General features: G+C 37.9%; 1 protein-coding gene across 11 annotated transcripts in view; it reads right to left on the bottom strand.

Moving 5' to 3' along the window:
• Nucleotides 1-12,275, bottom strand: part of sgms1b (sphingomyelin synthase 1b) — a 95,429-nt gene that overhangs the window by 10,950 nt on the left and 72,204 nt on the right. For all 11 annotated transcript variants that reach the window (XM_063071619.1, XM_063071610.1, XM_063071613.1 and 8 more), the window contains 2 exons: nt 8,059-8,960; nt 6,388-6,505 (listed from right to left, as the gene is read on the bottom strand). In XM_063071619.1, coding sequence (XP_062927689.1) covers nt 6,388-6,505; nt 8,059-8,684 — 744 coding nt within the window. In that variant the 5' untranslated portion in view covers nt 8,685-8,960. The remainder of the gene's footprint in view (nt 1-6,387; nt 6,506-8,058; nt 8,961-12,275) is intronic.

The following is a 12,275-nucleotide window of genomic DNA, read 5'->3' on the forward strand; positions in this document are numbered from 1 at the left end:
CAAACCTTAAGTTCAATTAACCAAATATTTTTAAATAGAGATAGGGAAAAATTGAATGGAATGTACAACGTTTGTCAGCATATTTTTTTTAGAAAATATTTGGCCAAGTACTTTGTAAAGATGTTTCTAGAACTGTGGGAGATGGGCATAGCATTTTGAATAATGTAGATTAAGGGCAAGGAAAGCAAGCTGTGATAATAGCTGCTTTTCAGACCAGCAAGTATTATACAACACTCCAAAAGGTCAATGCCAGGAACATTATAAGCACACTGGACATTGGAACAGTAAAACATAAATACTGATGATGTCAAACGTATATGGCAAACAATGCAAGTCAAGTCAAGAGCTACAAACAGGCCAGATGGGCTTGCAGACAGGCAAAGAGATAGAAAACAATTGAGGAAGTATGAGGTAATGCATTTTGCAGAGGTGGAAAGGAACAACAATCACTGCTGCAGTTAAAAGACTATGCAGGTGATACAAGTACATGACGTTTGAAGGTGACTGGACATTCTTGGCAAATAACGGAGCACAAGCTCTTACAATTCATATAGAGGTATAAAGAAAGGGTTTGGCTTGGCTTCCCAGTTTTTATAAAAGTTTTGGGTTAGGCCACAACCTGAGCACTATGCAGAATTCTAGTCAACATGTGAAGATTCTTTGAGGACACAGAGGATGCTTAGGGTAACTGTTTATAGCTACAAAATTAAAGTTTTCTTTGAATCAAAAGAATTCGAGAGTTTTAATTGATATTCATAAGGTTGCAACATATTCAGATAATGAAACAGACAAAAAGCTTCATCAGATAAGGACTTGAAGAGCACAGATTTGAGGATTTAGACAAGAAATGGAGGGTGCAGGGAGGAATAATATTTTTTAAAAAATCATCTGGTTATGCTTTGAAACTTAATGTCATTAAGCGCCATATGAATGGAGACCAATAATTTCAAAAGAAAACAGAATATACATTGGAAATAAATCTTCAAACTCTGCCTTCTTTAGAAAGTAAAGCCAAACAAGTATGTGATCTCTCCAGCAGCAAAATATAAAATTAGTTATGGGTTGATGGCCCATAACAGTGCTTAATTATTAGAGATATGCAACCTTAAATATCAAATAACACAAAAACAGAGATATATTACAGAAATGGGTTGCTCTTTCTACTAGGGCACAGTTTTAAGGTGCTTTGAAGTAGGTATAGAGGAGATATCAGGGTTAAGTGTTTTTTTTTACGCAGAGAGTGGTGAGTGCGTGGAATGGGCTGCTGGCAATGGTGGTGGAGGCAGATACAATAGGGTCTTTTAAGAGACTCCTGGATAGGTACATGGAGCTTAGAAAAGCAGAGGGCTATGGGTAACCCGAGGTAATTTCTATATTAAGGACATGTTCGGCACAGCTTTGCGGTCCAAAGGGCCTGAATTGTGCTGTAGGCCTTCTATGTTTACTAATTACCAACACGATGAATTGGCTAGCCCTTTTCCACAGAGCAGAAACCCAATCTGGAATAGAAAATTCCCATCAATTCTTATCAAGATCTTAAAGCTCTCTGCTTCTTCCTGGATAACAGACCTAATCATTTCCCCTCCACTGCAACCCTTCTTCATATGGGGGAAACTGGCTCTATCAACAAGTTCTCTTCTACTTCTCCAACTTCTGCCAAACCCAAGGTGTAGCCATGTACGTCTCACGGGCTCCAGCTATGCTTGTCTTTTCGTTGGAAATATGAAACAGTCCTTGTTCCAAGCTACATTGGTATTGCTTCCCAAATCTTTGCACACTACATTGATATCTGGAGTGATGTGCTTCCTGCACTTTGCCTCCAACTTCCACTCAAATTTGCTTGGTCAATCTCTGAAATCTCCCTCTCCTTTCTGGATCTTTGTCTCCTTCTCTGGAGACAGCCTTTCTACTGACATCTTTTACAAACCTACTCTCACAGCTACATGAGATGTTGCTCCTCCAAGCTGAGAGTGGCCTCATTGCAAACGTAGAAGAGTCTATGAACTGACATGTTGGAATAGGAAAGGGTATTCCTAGTCTCAAAGCTCATTCCACCCTGTCTCTTTTAAAAATGTTATTCCCTTTTTCCAGTTTCTCTGTCTCATTTGTTCTCAGGATAAGGCTTTCCATCGTAGAACATCTGAGATGTCTTCCTTTTTCAAAAAATGTGGTTTCTCTTCCACCATCTCAATCTGCCCCTCACCCGCATCTCCTCCAATTCCTGCACATTTGCTCTCAACCCCAACCTCCTGTCACCCAGATAGGGTGCCCTTGCTCATTACCTAACATCCCATGCCATATTTAGTACATAATTCTCCGTAACTTCCGTCATATACGACAGGATCCTTTAAGAAAGCACATCTTTCATTCCGCCCACCCCTCCCTCTGCTTTTCATAGGATCACTCTACGACTCCCTTATCCACTCATCTCTCCCCACTGATCTCCTTTTTGATACTTAACCCTGCAAACAGAACAGGCACTACAGCTGCCCCTACACATACTCCCTCACCACCCAAAACAGTTCTTCCAGGTGAGGCAACACTTCACCTGTGAGCCTGTTGTGGCCATATACTATATCCAGTGCTCCCAGTGCAGCCTCCTCTACATTGGTGAGAACCGACGTAGACTGGAGGACCGCATCATTGAGCAACTTTGCTCCATCGACCACAAAAGGCAAGGTTTCCTGATGCCACCCATTTCAATTCGACTTCCCATTCCCACCCTAATATGTCGATCCATGGGCATAATGAGGGAACACTCAGGTCCATGGACATTACCTTCCTTATATTCCATCTGGGTAGCTTCCAATCTGAAGGCAGAAACATTGATTTCTATAATATTTGGCAATTCCTTCTCATTCCCCTCTCATTTTCTATTCCCCATTTTGGCTTCACTCTTACCTCTTCTCTTATCGTCACCTACTCATCCCTCCCCTCTGGTACCCTCCCTTCCCTTTCTCCCATAGTCCACTCTCCTATCACTCCCCAGTTCCTTACTTTACTACCCCTCTCCCTCCCACCCATATTCCTTCTCATCTGGTTTCACCCATCTCCTACCAGTTTGTATCCTCCCCTCCCCACATCATTTTATTCTGGCTTCTTCCCCCTTCTTTTTGAGTCCTGATGAAGTGTTCGGCCCGAAACTTTGAATTTTTTCTCCATAGATGCCCCCTGACGTGCAAAGATCTTCTTGCATTTTTCTTAACTTCCAGAATCTGCAGAATCTCCTGTTCATTCCCATCAATAGAATTGTTGAACATTAGAAGACACAATTAAAACCACTGAACTGTACCAAAAAAATCAAAGGTAACCCACTTCAACCCAAGTTTTACCTTCTAATCTGACCAGCAATTAAGCTCTGACCACACAATTCCTCTGTCAAATATTACATATTTAATAATTCATGATAGAACAGTTTAAATATGCTGGCCAAGGCCAATGATTTTCAAAATACAATGGTGACCAAGTTTGGAAAGATAGCTAAAAATTTGAGACCAGCTGAAAAGACAAATGACCATACACATGTGTTGTGATTATTATATTTTAACAGAGAAAAATGTCAGCATAAACACATGGCCAAAAGTAAATCAAATGCCTAAATGTAATGAAATGCACACCCCAGTTACAATAGGTAACATTAGACTGGAAGTCTTACATAAAGTTAGTTAATTCCTGTCCTTTCAATTCTATATCTAGTACAGATATTATTTGACACCACACTATCCACTTAGCCCTGTGAAAAACGCTTCCGTACCCTGACCCTCCAAGTGACAATATGACGTGCAACGACTCCGAAGATATCGATTCTCCGGTCAACAGAACAGCAATAAATCAGAAAGTGATTTCTTCTCTACCACCCCCCATGTAACAAAGTAATAAATTAAATCCTTTTTACCATTTTTCCCAGAAATGGAATTGAAGATAATTCCAAAAGATAGATCACTGTACAACTACATTATATTTTAAGCAGCCTTTTGTAAACTACAGGAAGTGGGAATGGAAAGGAATTCTTGAAGCCTCCTCTTCAAGTACTCCTCAAAATGATATCACCAACCTTCAATTTTTAAGGAAAGAATCTTTATCATAAATCCAACCATAGTCCATTTGTATTAATGCAGTGGAGGCTCAATAGTCACTTCCGAAGTTCTTCGATGATTGGTTCAAATACCATTCAATTCTTCATCAATATTCTCAGGTTTCCTGTTTTTCCTTCCAGTGGTTCCTTTTCAAATCTAACCCTCTGAAATACGACAGCCACATTCGACTACATTGTCGGACCTTGACCACCTCCTTTCATTAACACAAGATCTAAAGAAGCCGAGTAAAAACTCACCAATCCTTAGTCTTAACCATAATTATCATCTAACACCTTTTCTCATGGGTATATCATATTACATTTATCAATTTCTCCAACAATGACCAAGTTTTAAATTTACTGAATAACATTTACCCTCACTATCAATTAAAAAAAACTTTATGTAAATTGTAATTCCTACCAATATTGATACTTTTAAAGATAATGGATTGAATCACAAGAATTTATAACAGCCTGGTACTACTCCTTCCCCCTCAGGATTTTGGTGAATAACCATAATTAATCCCAAATACAATATCAGAATCAGGCTTAATATCACTGGCACACGTCAGGGAATTTGTTGCTTTGCAAAAGTGGTACAGTGCAATATATCATTTTTCAAAAATAAATTACATTAAGAAATATATATATTTAAAAAGAATTAAATTAGTGCAAAAAGAGAAAAATAGCACGGTAATGTACTTGGGCTCATTGCCCATTCAGAAATATGACAGCAGAGGGGAAGTTGTTCCTAAAATATTGAGTTAGGTTTAGGTTCCTGTACTACTTCATTAATGACAATGAAAAGTCAGCATGTCCTGGATGATGGCAGCTCTCAATAATGGACGCCACCTTTTTGAGGCATCGTCTTTTGCAGATGTTCTTGATGCTGGGGAGTTTAGTGCCCATGATGGAGCTGGCTGAACTTGCAATTTTCCGCATTTTCCAGTCCTGTGCAGTGTGCTCTCCATACCAGACAGTAGTGCAAACAGTCAGAATACTCACCGTCGTACATTTGTAGACATTTGCTAGAGCCTTTGGTGACATTCAAATCTTCTCAAACTCCTAATGAAATAGGGATTGCCTTCTTTGCGATAAGGGATTATTTGTAGCTTTTGGGATTAGTTGAAGATTTTCCAAAGCAATATTCCAAAGTACAAACTCCTATACATTCTATAGAGCTTCAAATGATCACAAGACTTTCTAGAGATTAATTGATTTAGGTCATAATTATTTATACATTATCGTATTAACAAGTAAACATTTAATCAACGCAATAGTTCTTTCTTCAACAAAATTCTGGAAGCTCCATAATGGAAAGCAAAAATCAAATGCTACACATATAGTACTGCTGGATTATTAAATTGGCTTTGACAGTGCAAGTCTGGTTGAAAATAGTGTTAATTAATAATGAGAAATTACAAATAATCCAGTTCTGATTATTAACATAACAGGTTTATAATTTGATCACATTCATCCATATTAAACTTTTCTTTAAATAAGGAGCCTGAATCATTCTTAGGATTACATAGCACATTGATTGTATTTAGAATGAATAACACTCCTGTTAATGCTAACTTCTGAGTTAATGTTCAAGACCAATAGTTTTTACATTTGAATGACTTATTTGGAAAACAGAGCTAGGACAGCATACAACCTGGTTAACAAAAGCACCAATCCCATAAAATAGCCTTTTCACAAATTGGAAAATTCTAAACCATCAATTTCAATGCTGATAATCTGCATTTTTTCCTTCCCCTATTTCACGCAACAATCAAGTGATCTTCAAACCACTCAGATTCAAAACTTAGAATTCTATAATTAAGAGTATAAAATGCTTGAACATTTTGTAAAATTGATCTTTAAATAATTATATTCTAAAGTAGAAGAGCCAGAAACTGCTTTTCTGGTTGAATTGCTTTGAAGAAATTATAGCAATCATTTCTTCCTTAACAGTGAAAGAGTACACCAACCCCTCTCTGTGTTTGTTCTACTAGAATGAGATATATTCATATCAATGATTTACATCCTCAGGGCATTTCTACATAAATTTGCAAGTTATTGTAGAAACTAGTCAAAGTTTAAGATTAAAATAATATTGTTTATTATTAGGATGAACAGATTTTAAAATGTGCATTTTTCCCAGAAATGTTTCAAAAATAGAATATCTTCACTAAGTGAAACTCAGAAAAAAGCCTTGTTAAATTTTACTTGGTCATGTAAAGTTAGTTTTACAATTAACAAATAATTATTCTGAATCTTTAGGGAGTTTAGAGTTTCCCTCAAGTTTTATTCTATTGTGGAAAACTCACCTTTGGAGAACAGTTGAAGTGCATGCCAGGCACTGGGAGTGTTGTCACATACATTGTAATACATCTGTACAAATACAGGGTGCCAACTATGAAGAAGAATCTCCTCCCCACAATGGATCTGATAAGAGGGGTGGGAGTAGGGGAGGAGGATAAGACAAGGAAGGGGTGGGGGGGGAGAAACAGCAACATTTCAATATACTATTGCTGCATTCAAAGCTAGCAGAATTGCTTCAGACACCACATCCCCCAGCCCCCACACGCACACACATATACACAAGCCATAAACAGAAACAATATTTTCAACCTTTATACCTTCTTTTGAGAAGGGCTTAAAATGGGGCATATTTCCAAAACATCCTAACAGGCATTGCAACCAAGTTGAACCTCTCCTCAGAAGTTATGTGCCCATTTTTCAAACTGCAGGGATAAAATACCATTTGAGAATAATCAAGAAATAGGACGACCACCTGAATTGCTTCTTTCCTCACTGGCTATGATGCAGCTGTCAGACCATTCTGACACAAATAAAGGATTGGAACTGATTGCTCGGCCTATACAGCCACATTAAAACACTACAGAATTTATATTTACTAAAAATTTCTACAAAGCCCTGTTTTGTCTGCCTTTGAGTAATAAACAGAGCAAACCAAGTTAAAAGTATGGATGGGATACAATGCATGATTTAATACGATTTTTTGCTAAATGAACCTTCATGAAACTACTATTCTAGTTCTAAATACAATCATACCCTTGGAAAATGCGGTATTACCACAACTTCATAATATGTAAACTACAAATGGAACTATAAAGATATTTTAAGGATTAATAAGTTAAATTATACAGTTACGTGCGAAGAATCTATTTTTGGTTAATGCTGGATTATAAATCTAAGAAAATAATTTTCTCTATGGTTAACTCCAAAGACAAGTTATCCAGTTTTGTTCAATTCTAGATCTTTTAAGATTAACACATCAAAATCTGCACTTCCTCATGCCTTCACCTCTCCAAAACAGTTTTAAGCTTCTTTGTCAAAACAAGATGTCATTTTCAGAATTCCCTTTTCCCCACCTATTCCACTGCACGTCATGCAAATTCTGCACGCTTATTCCGCCACCTGCAAGATGTAATCAAATACAATCCTAATTTTGTCCAAGCACATAATAACCTCCATATTCATACAACCAAGTGATATGTATAAATATACAGTATATGCTCAGTCTATTATGAAGGGCAGTCTTTGAAAATGCTGGCTTTTTCGAAATAATATTCAAAGTTTGCAGTGCAACCACAAGTCCAGCAGACTCTTCACCACATCGGCAATTATGATACATCAAACCAATCTGATTATTAACTACTTGTTAAAGTTTCACTCCAGTATACAAGTTACATAATACTTTCCATTGAAACTAACAATTACATTTAAAATGAAATCGCTATTTATAGTTACAAATTTTAACGCTATTCTCTCCAAAAGAAAAATTCAATTACATTACTCCATTAGAATGCAGCTGTGCCTTTAAAGAAAAAATTTACATTTTATTAATCACAGGATTTTGAATTCAAGGATAAAATAAAACTTAACTGCCAGCTTATTAAGTTATTAAAAAAATCATCTTTATAAAACAAATCGAATGAGTTACATTTGAAGGCTACATTAATCATTTTACTTACTTGTACTCCATTAGCACCCACTGAACCAGCCATAATCCTACAAGTATCATGCCATTAATCTCACAGATGGAGAAGGCCCACTCCACCCTGTCAAAATAGTCAAAAAATTTGTCTGGTAGAGGTGGCTGTTCCTCCTTGGGAGGCACACGTTCATGGACAACTGAGATCATCACTGTTGTAAGTAGAAAACAGAAAAGTGCATAAAGGAAAGCCACACCAGTCTTCCACCATTCCAGAGAGGATGGAAGCCACTCTTGTTCTGGCATAGAGATTTGAACCATTTCTTTTCGGTAACCATTTGCCAACCCAGTTCTTTTGGTTTTATTATGCATATCATTCGTGCTGTCGGCATTCAGGGAACTCATGTTAAGGTGACCATTGGCATGACCATTCTTGTGCACTTCTATGTGATGCTCCATCTTTAGTGTTTCTATTTTTTCCAGCAGTTGTTGGCCATTGTCCGAAGCAACAAGTGACAAAGGTGGCCTACAGAAATCCTCCTTAGACAGTTTTAATAAGCCTGGGCCATCAAGCTTATTTTGAAATGCATCAGTGTACTCTTGCATGCCATGCTCTGTCAGCCAGTCTAGCACATCTTTGGATGACCATTCCACCACCTCCTTCATTTCAGTAACAAAGATCAGATGAACTAAAAATGACAACTAACTGGCAGCAGCATCTTCAAAAACAATTTTATTATCCTTCCCAGGTTTAAAAAAAAGTTCTTCCCATGGCTTGTTCATTGTCTCCAACAATTTAACAGAAATCTCTTTTCAGAATCTTGTTTGGCACATAAAGTTTATCTGGTGATTTGGTTTCAAGATTTCTCTCAGCTAGCAGATCCACAAATCGCTTGCATTTTCAGGTGCAATAATCTTTACTCTGTGAGGTGAAATGTAAACCTGGTTGGTTGGAGGGAGGAGATTAAGAAGATTAGAAGAGCATAACATCTCCAAAAATGACAAAGTATAACATTAGCATTAATTTGGTAGATTAATTTCATACCCCAATAACTCCAGTTTTAAAACTTAACAATGTGATTGGAATACTTATGTAAATCTGCGTGGATAAGAACAGGAAGTATGGGAATTACTCTTAAGATCTGTAAAGAAATTTCACTTTCAAATTGCTCGGATACAAGAGCAAATATTTGTCCATCCAAATTTTGTTCCAAGTTTAAACTGAATAAGAACAGGAGTCATTAAGCATCTAAAGTAAAACTCAAAGCCTGCAGAATCCTACTTGCGTTACACATGATGTGGCTCACTTTGCTTACACCATTTAGGTATTGCCTTTTTGTTCTTTTAAGTTTCCCAACAGAAGAAAACAGGTCACTAGCTGTACTACCTGTAAAATATCGCCTGCCACTTGATCACAAAATGCAGTTAACATGTGTGAATTCATTACTGGAATGTGGTGCTATAGTTAAACTGCCAGACTAGTAATGTAATGGATTAGATTAATGACCCGCAGATAAGAGTTCAAATCCTACATCAATTGCTGTGGAATTTCAATCAAGTCAATATAGTGGATTTTAAAACTTCTTAGCAATGATAACCACAAAGATACTAAATTGCAAATCTCTTCTAGTTCACTAATGCCCTTCAAGGGAAGAAACCAAATATGCTTGTCTAGTCTGGCCTTGTACACTTCACAGTAACATGGCTAATCCTTAATTTCCGTCCTAAAATGACAGTGAGCCATTTGAGTGCATTATGAACACTGTATTAAGAAATCAATCTGGATACGAGTATAGGAAACAATTAGCAAGTTTGCAGATGACAAAGACCAGCTGGTGTTGCTGATTAAGTGTAACAGCCTTCAGCTACAGAACAAAATTTTTTGGGTTGGTAAGATGGGAAGAGATGGAATTCAAACCTGAAGAGATATATTTTGGGAGATCTATTGACAATATGATGCACAAATGAATGACAGGAACCTTTGAAGTACTGAGGAGCTTAGGGATATTAGTGCACATGTTCAAGGAGCCCCTGAGAGCACAAGGGTTTGATAGGCAGACAGCATATTTCAAAGGCCAGGACAGATTAGGAGGTCATTGCACAATTACACAAAATATTAGTTAGGTCATAGCTGGATCACCATTTTCAGTTCTATAGGAAGAATGTGGTGATGCACTGAGGACGGGGACAAGAAATGCAGAGGACATCAAACAGTTGCATGAATGACATGTTTCAGCTACGAGACCCCTACCCACAAGCAAGTGAATGACTGGAAGATGTAGTCAATTAGAATAAACTATAAGATATAGAGGCAGAATTAGGCCATTCAGCCCATTGAGTCTGCTCGCCATTCCATCATGGCTGATCCCAGATCCCACTCAACCCCATACACCTGCCTTCTTGTCATATCCTTTGATGCCCTGATCGATCAGGAAACGATCAACTTCCGCCTTAAATATACCCATGGACTTGGCCTCCACCACAATCTATGGCAGAGCATTCCAAAGATTTACTACCCTCTGGCTAAAAAGAAAATCTTCCTTATCTTTGTTCTAAAGAGTCACCCCTCATTTTGAGGCTATGCCCTCTAGTTCTAGATACCCCCACCATAGAAAACATTCTCTCCACATGCACCCTATCCAGTCCTTTCAACGTTCGGTAGGTTTCAAAGAGATCCTCACACATTCTTCTAAATTCCAGTGAGCACAGGCCCAAAGTTGCCAAATGGTCCTCATATGTTAAACCTTCATTCCCAAAGCATCCTCATGAACCTTTTCTAGACTCTCTCCAATGAGAGCACATCGTTTCTGAGATATGGGGCCCAAAACTTTTGACAATACTCCAAGTGTGGCCTGATAGTGTCTTATAAAGGCTCAGCATTACCTCCTTGCTTTTATATTTAATTCCCCTTGAAATAAATGCCAACATTGCATTTGCCTTCTTTACCATAGATTCAACCTGTAAATTAACCTTCTGAAAGTCTTGCACAAGGACTCCTAGGACCAGTGCGCCTCTGATGTTTGAACCTTCTCCCCATATGGCTAACAGTCTGCACTATTGTTCCTTATACCAAAACGTATTATCATACATTTCCCAACACTGCAACACTGAATGTTACAGTAAATGAAAAATTTTAAACAAATTCAAAAGGTTGGATATGGGAGGCACGATAGCTTAGTGGTTAGTGTAACACTTTTTAGCATCAGCTATAAGATCGGGGTTCAATTCCCACCACTGTAAAGAGTTTATATGGTTTTCACATGACCGCATGTTTTCCCGGATGCTCAGCATTCCTCCCATACTCCAAAGATGTACAAATTAGGATTAGGAAGCTGTGGCCATGTTATGTTGACAACAGAAGCATGGTGACACCTGCCAGCTGTCCAAAAACATCTGATTGTGTTGATCATTGACAAAAACACATTTCATTGTACGTTTCGATGTATATGATGTACATGAGGCAAATAAAGCTAATTGTTAATCCTCTTAGGAGCAGAGAAAAATGAGTGGTGACCTAATAGGAGTATACAAAATTATAGGCATTGAAATTTTTGTTTTATTCACTCAAGGGATGTAGGTTTTGCAGGTTAAGCCAATACTTAAATGCTCACCCCCAATAGTCTTTTGAGCGGTGAGCTGCCTTCCTGACGACTACAGATTTAACAGTGTGGGTATACCCACCACACTTTCATGTACAGGGAGTTACAGAACTTTGACCCAGCTTTGGAGTAAACAGAAAGAACCTTCTTCTGTAATGAAAGGCATCTATAATTAGTTTAGTTAATTGGGTTTGTCAGCAATTGCTGGGTTGCGAGACTGGAAGGGCTAAAAAGGCCTAGTCCGCACTGGATAGAGAGATGGATAGAGAGATAGATAAATAAGAAAGAACAGACTTAGAGTTAGAAGTTTATAAAGGATTTGAAAATAATTGTTTACCCAAAAGGCAGCTGAAATCTGGAAAGGACAGTGTAACTCAAGACATCACCATGTTTAACTGAGCTTCTAAAGTAGCATGGCACAGAAGGTAACAAGCAGAATATTGAAAAATAGGATTGATGTCCTCAGCACAGCCAAATACACTGATGAGAAATTATCCACAGCAGGTAGTATGTGAACCAACATAGATAAAATTACATCACCTTGCCCACATCAACTTCGCTGATGAAGTTCTATCTGTCTCAGACATTTGCTGGAAATTATTGCTATGTACAAAGATGCTGTGTTACTTTAATCATGGTCACTGGCATGAACTTAAAA

The sequence above is a fragment of the Mobula hypostoma genome, chromosome 19 (assembly GCF_963921235.1).
Source record: "Mobula hypostoma chromosome 19, sMobHyp1.1, whole genome shotgun sequence".
NCBI lineage: Eukaryota > Metazoa > Chordata > Chondrichthyes > Myliobatiformes > Myliobatidae > Mobula > Mobula hypostoma.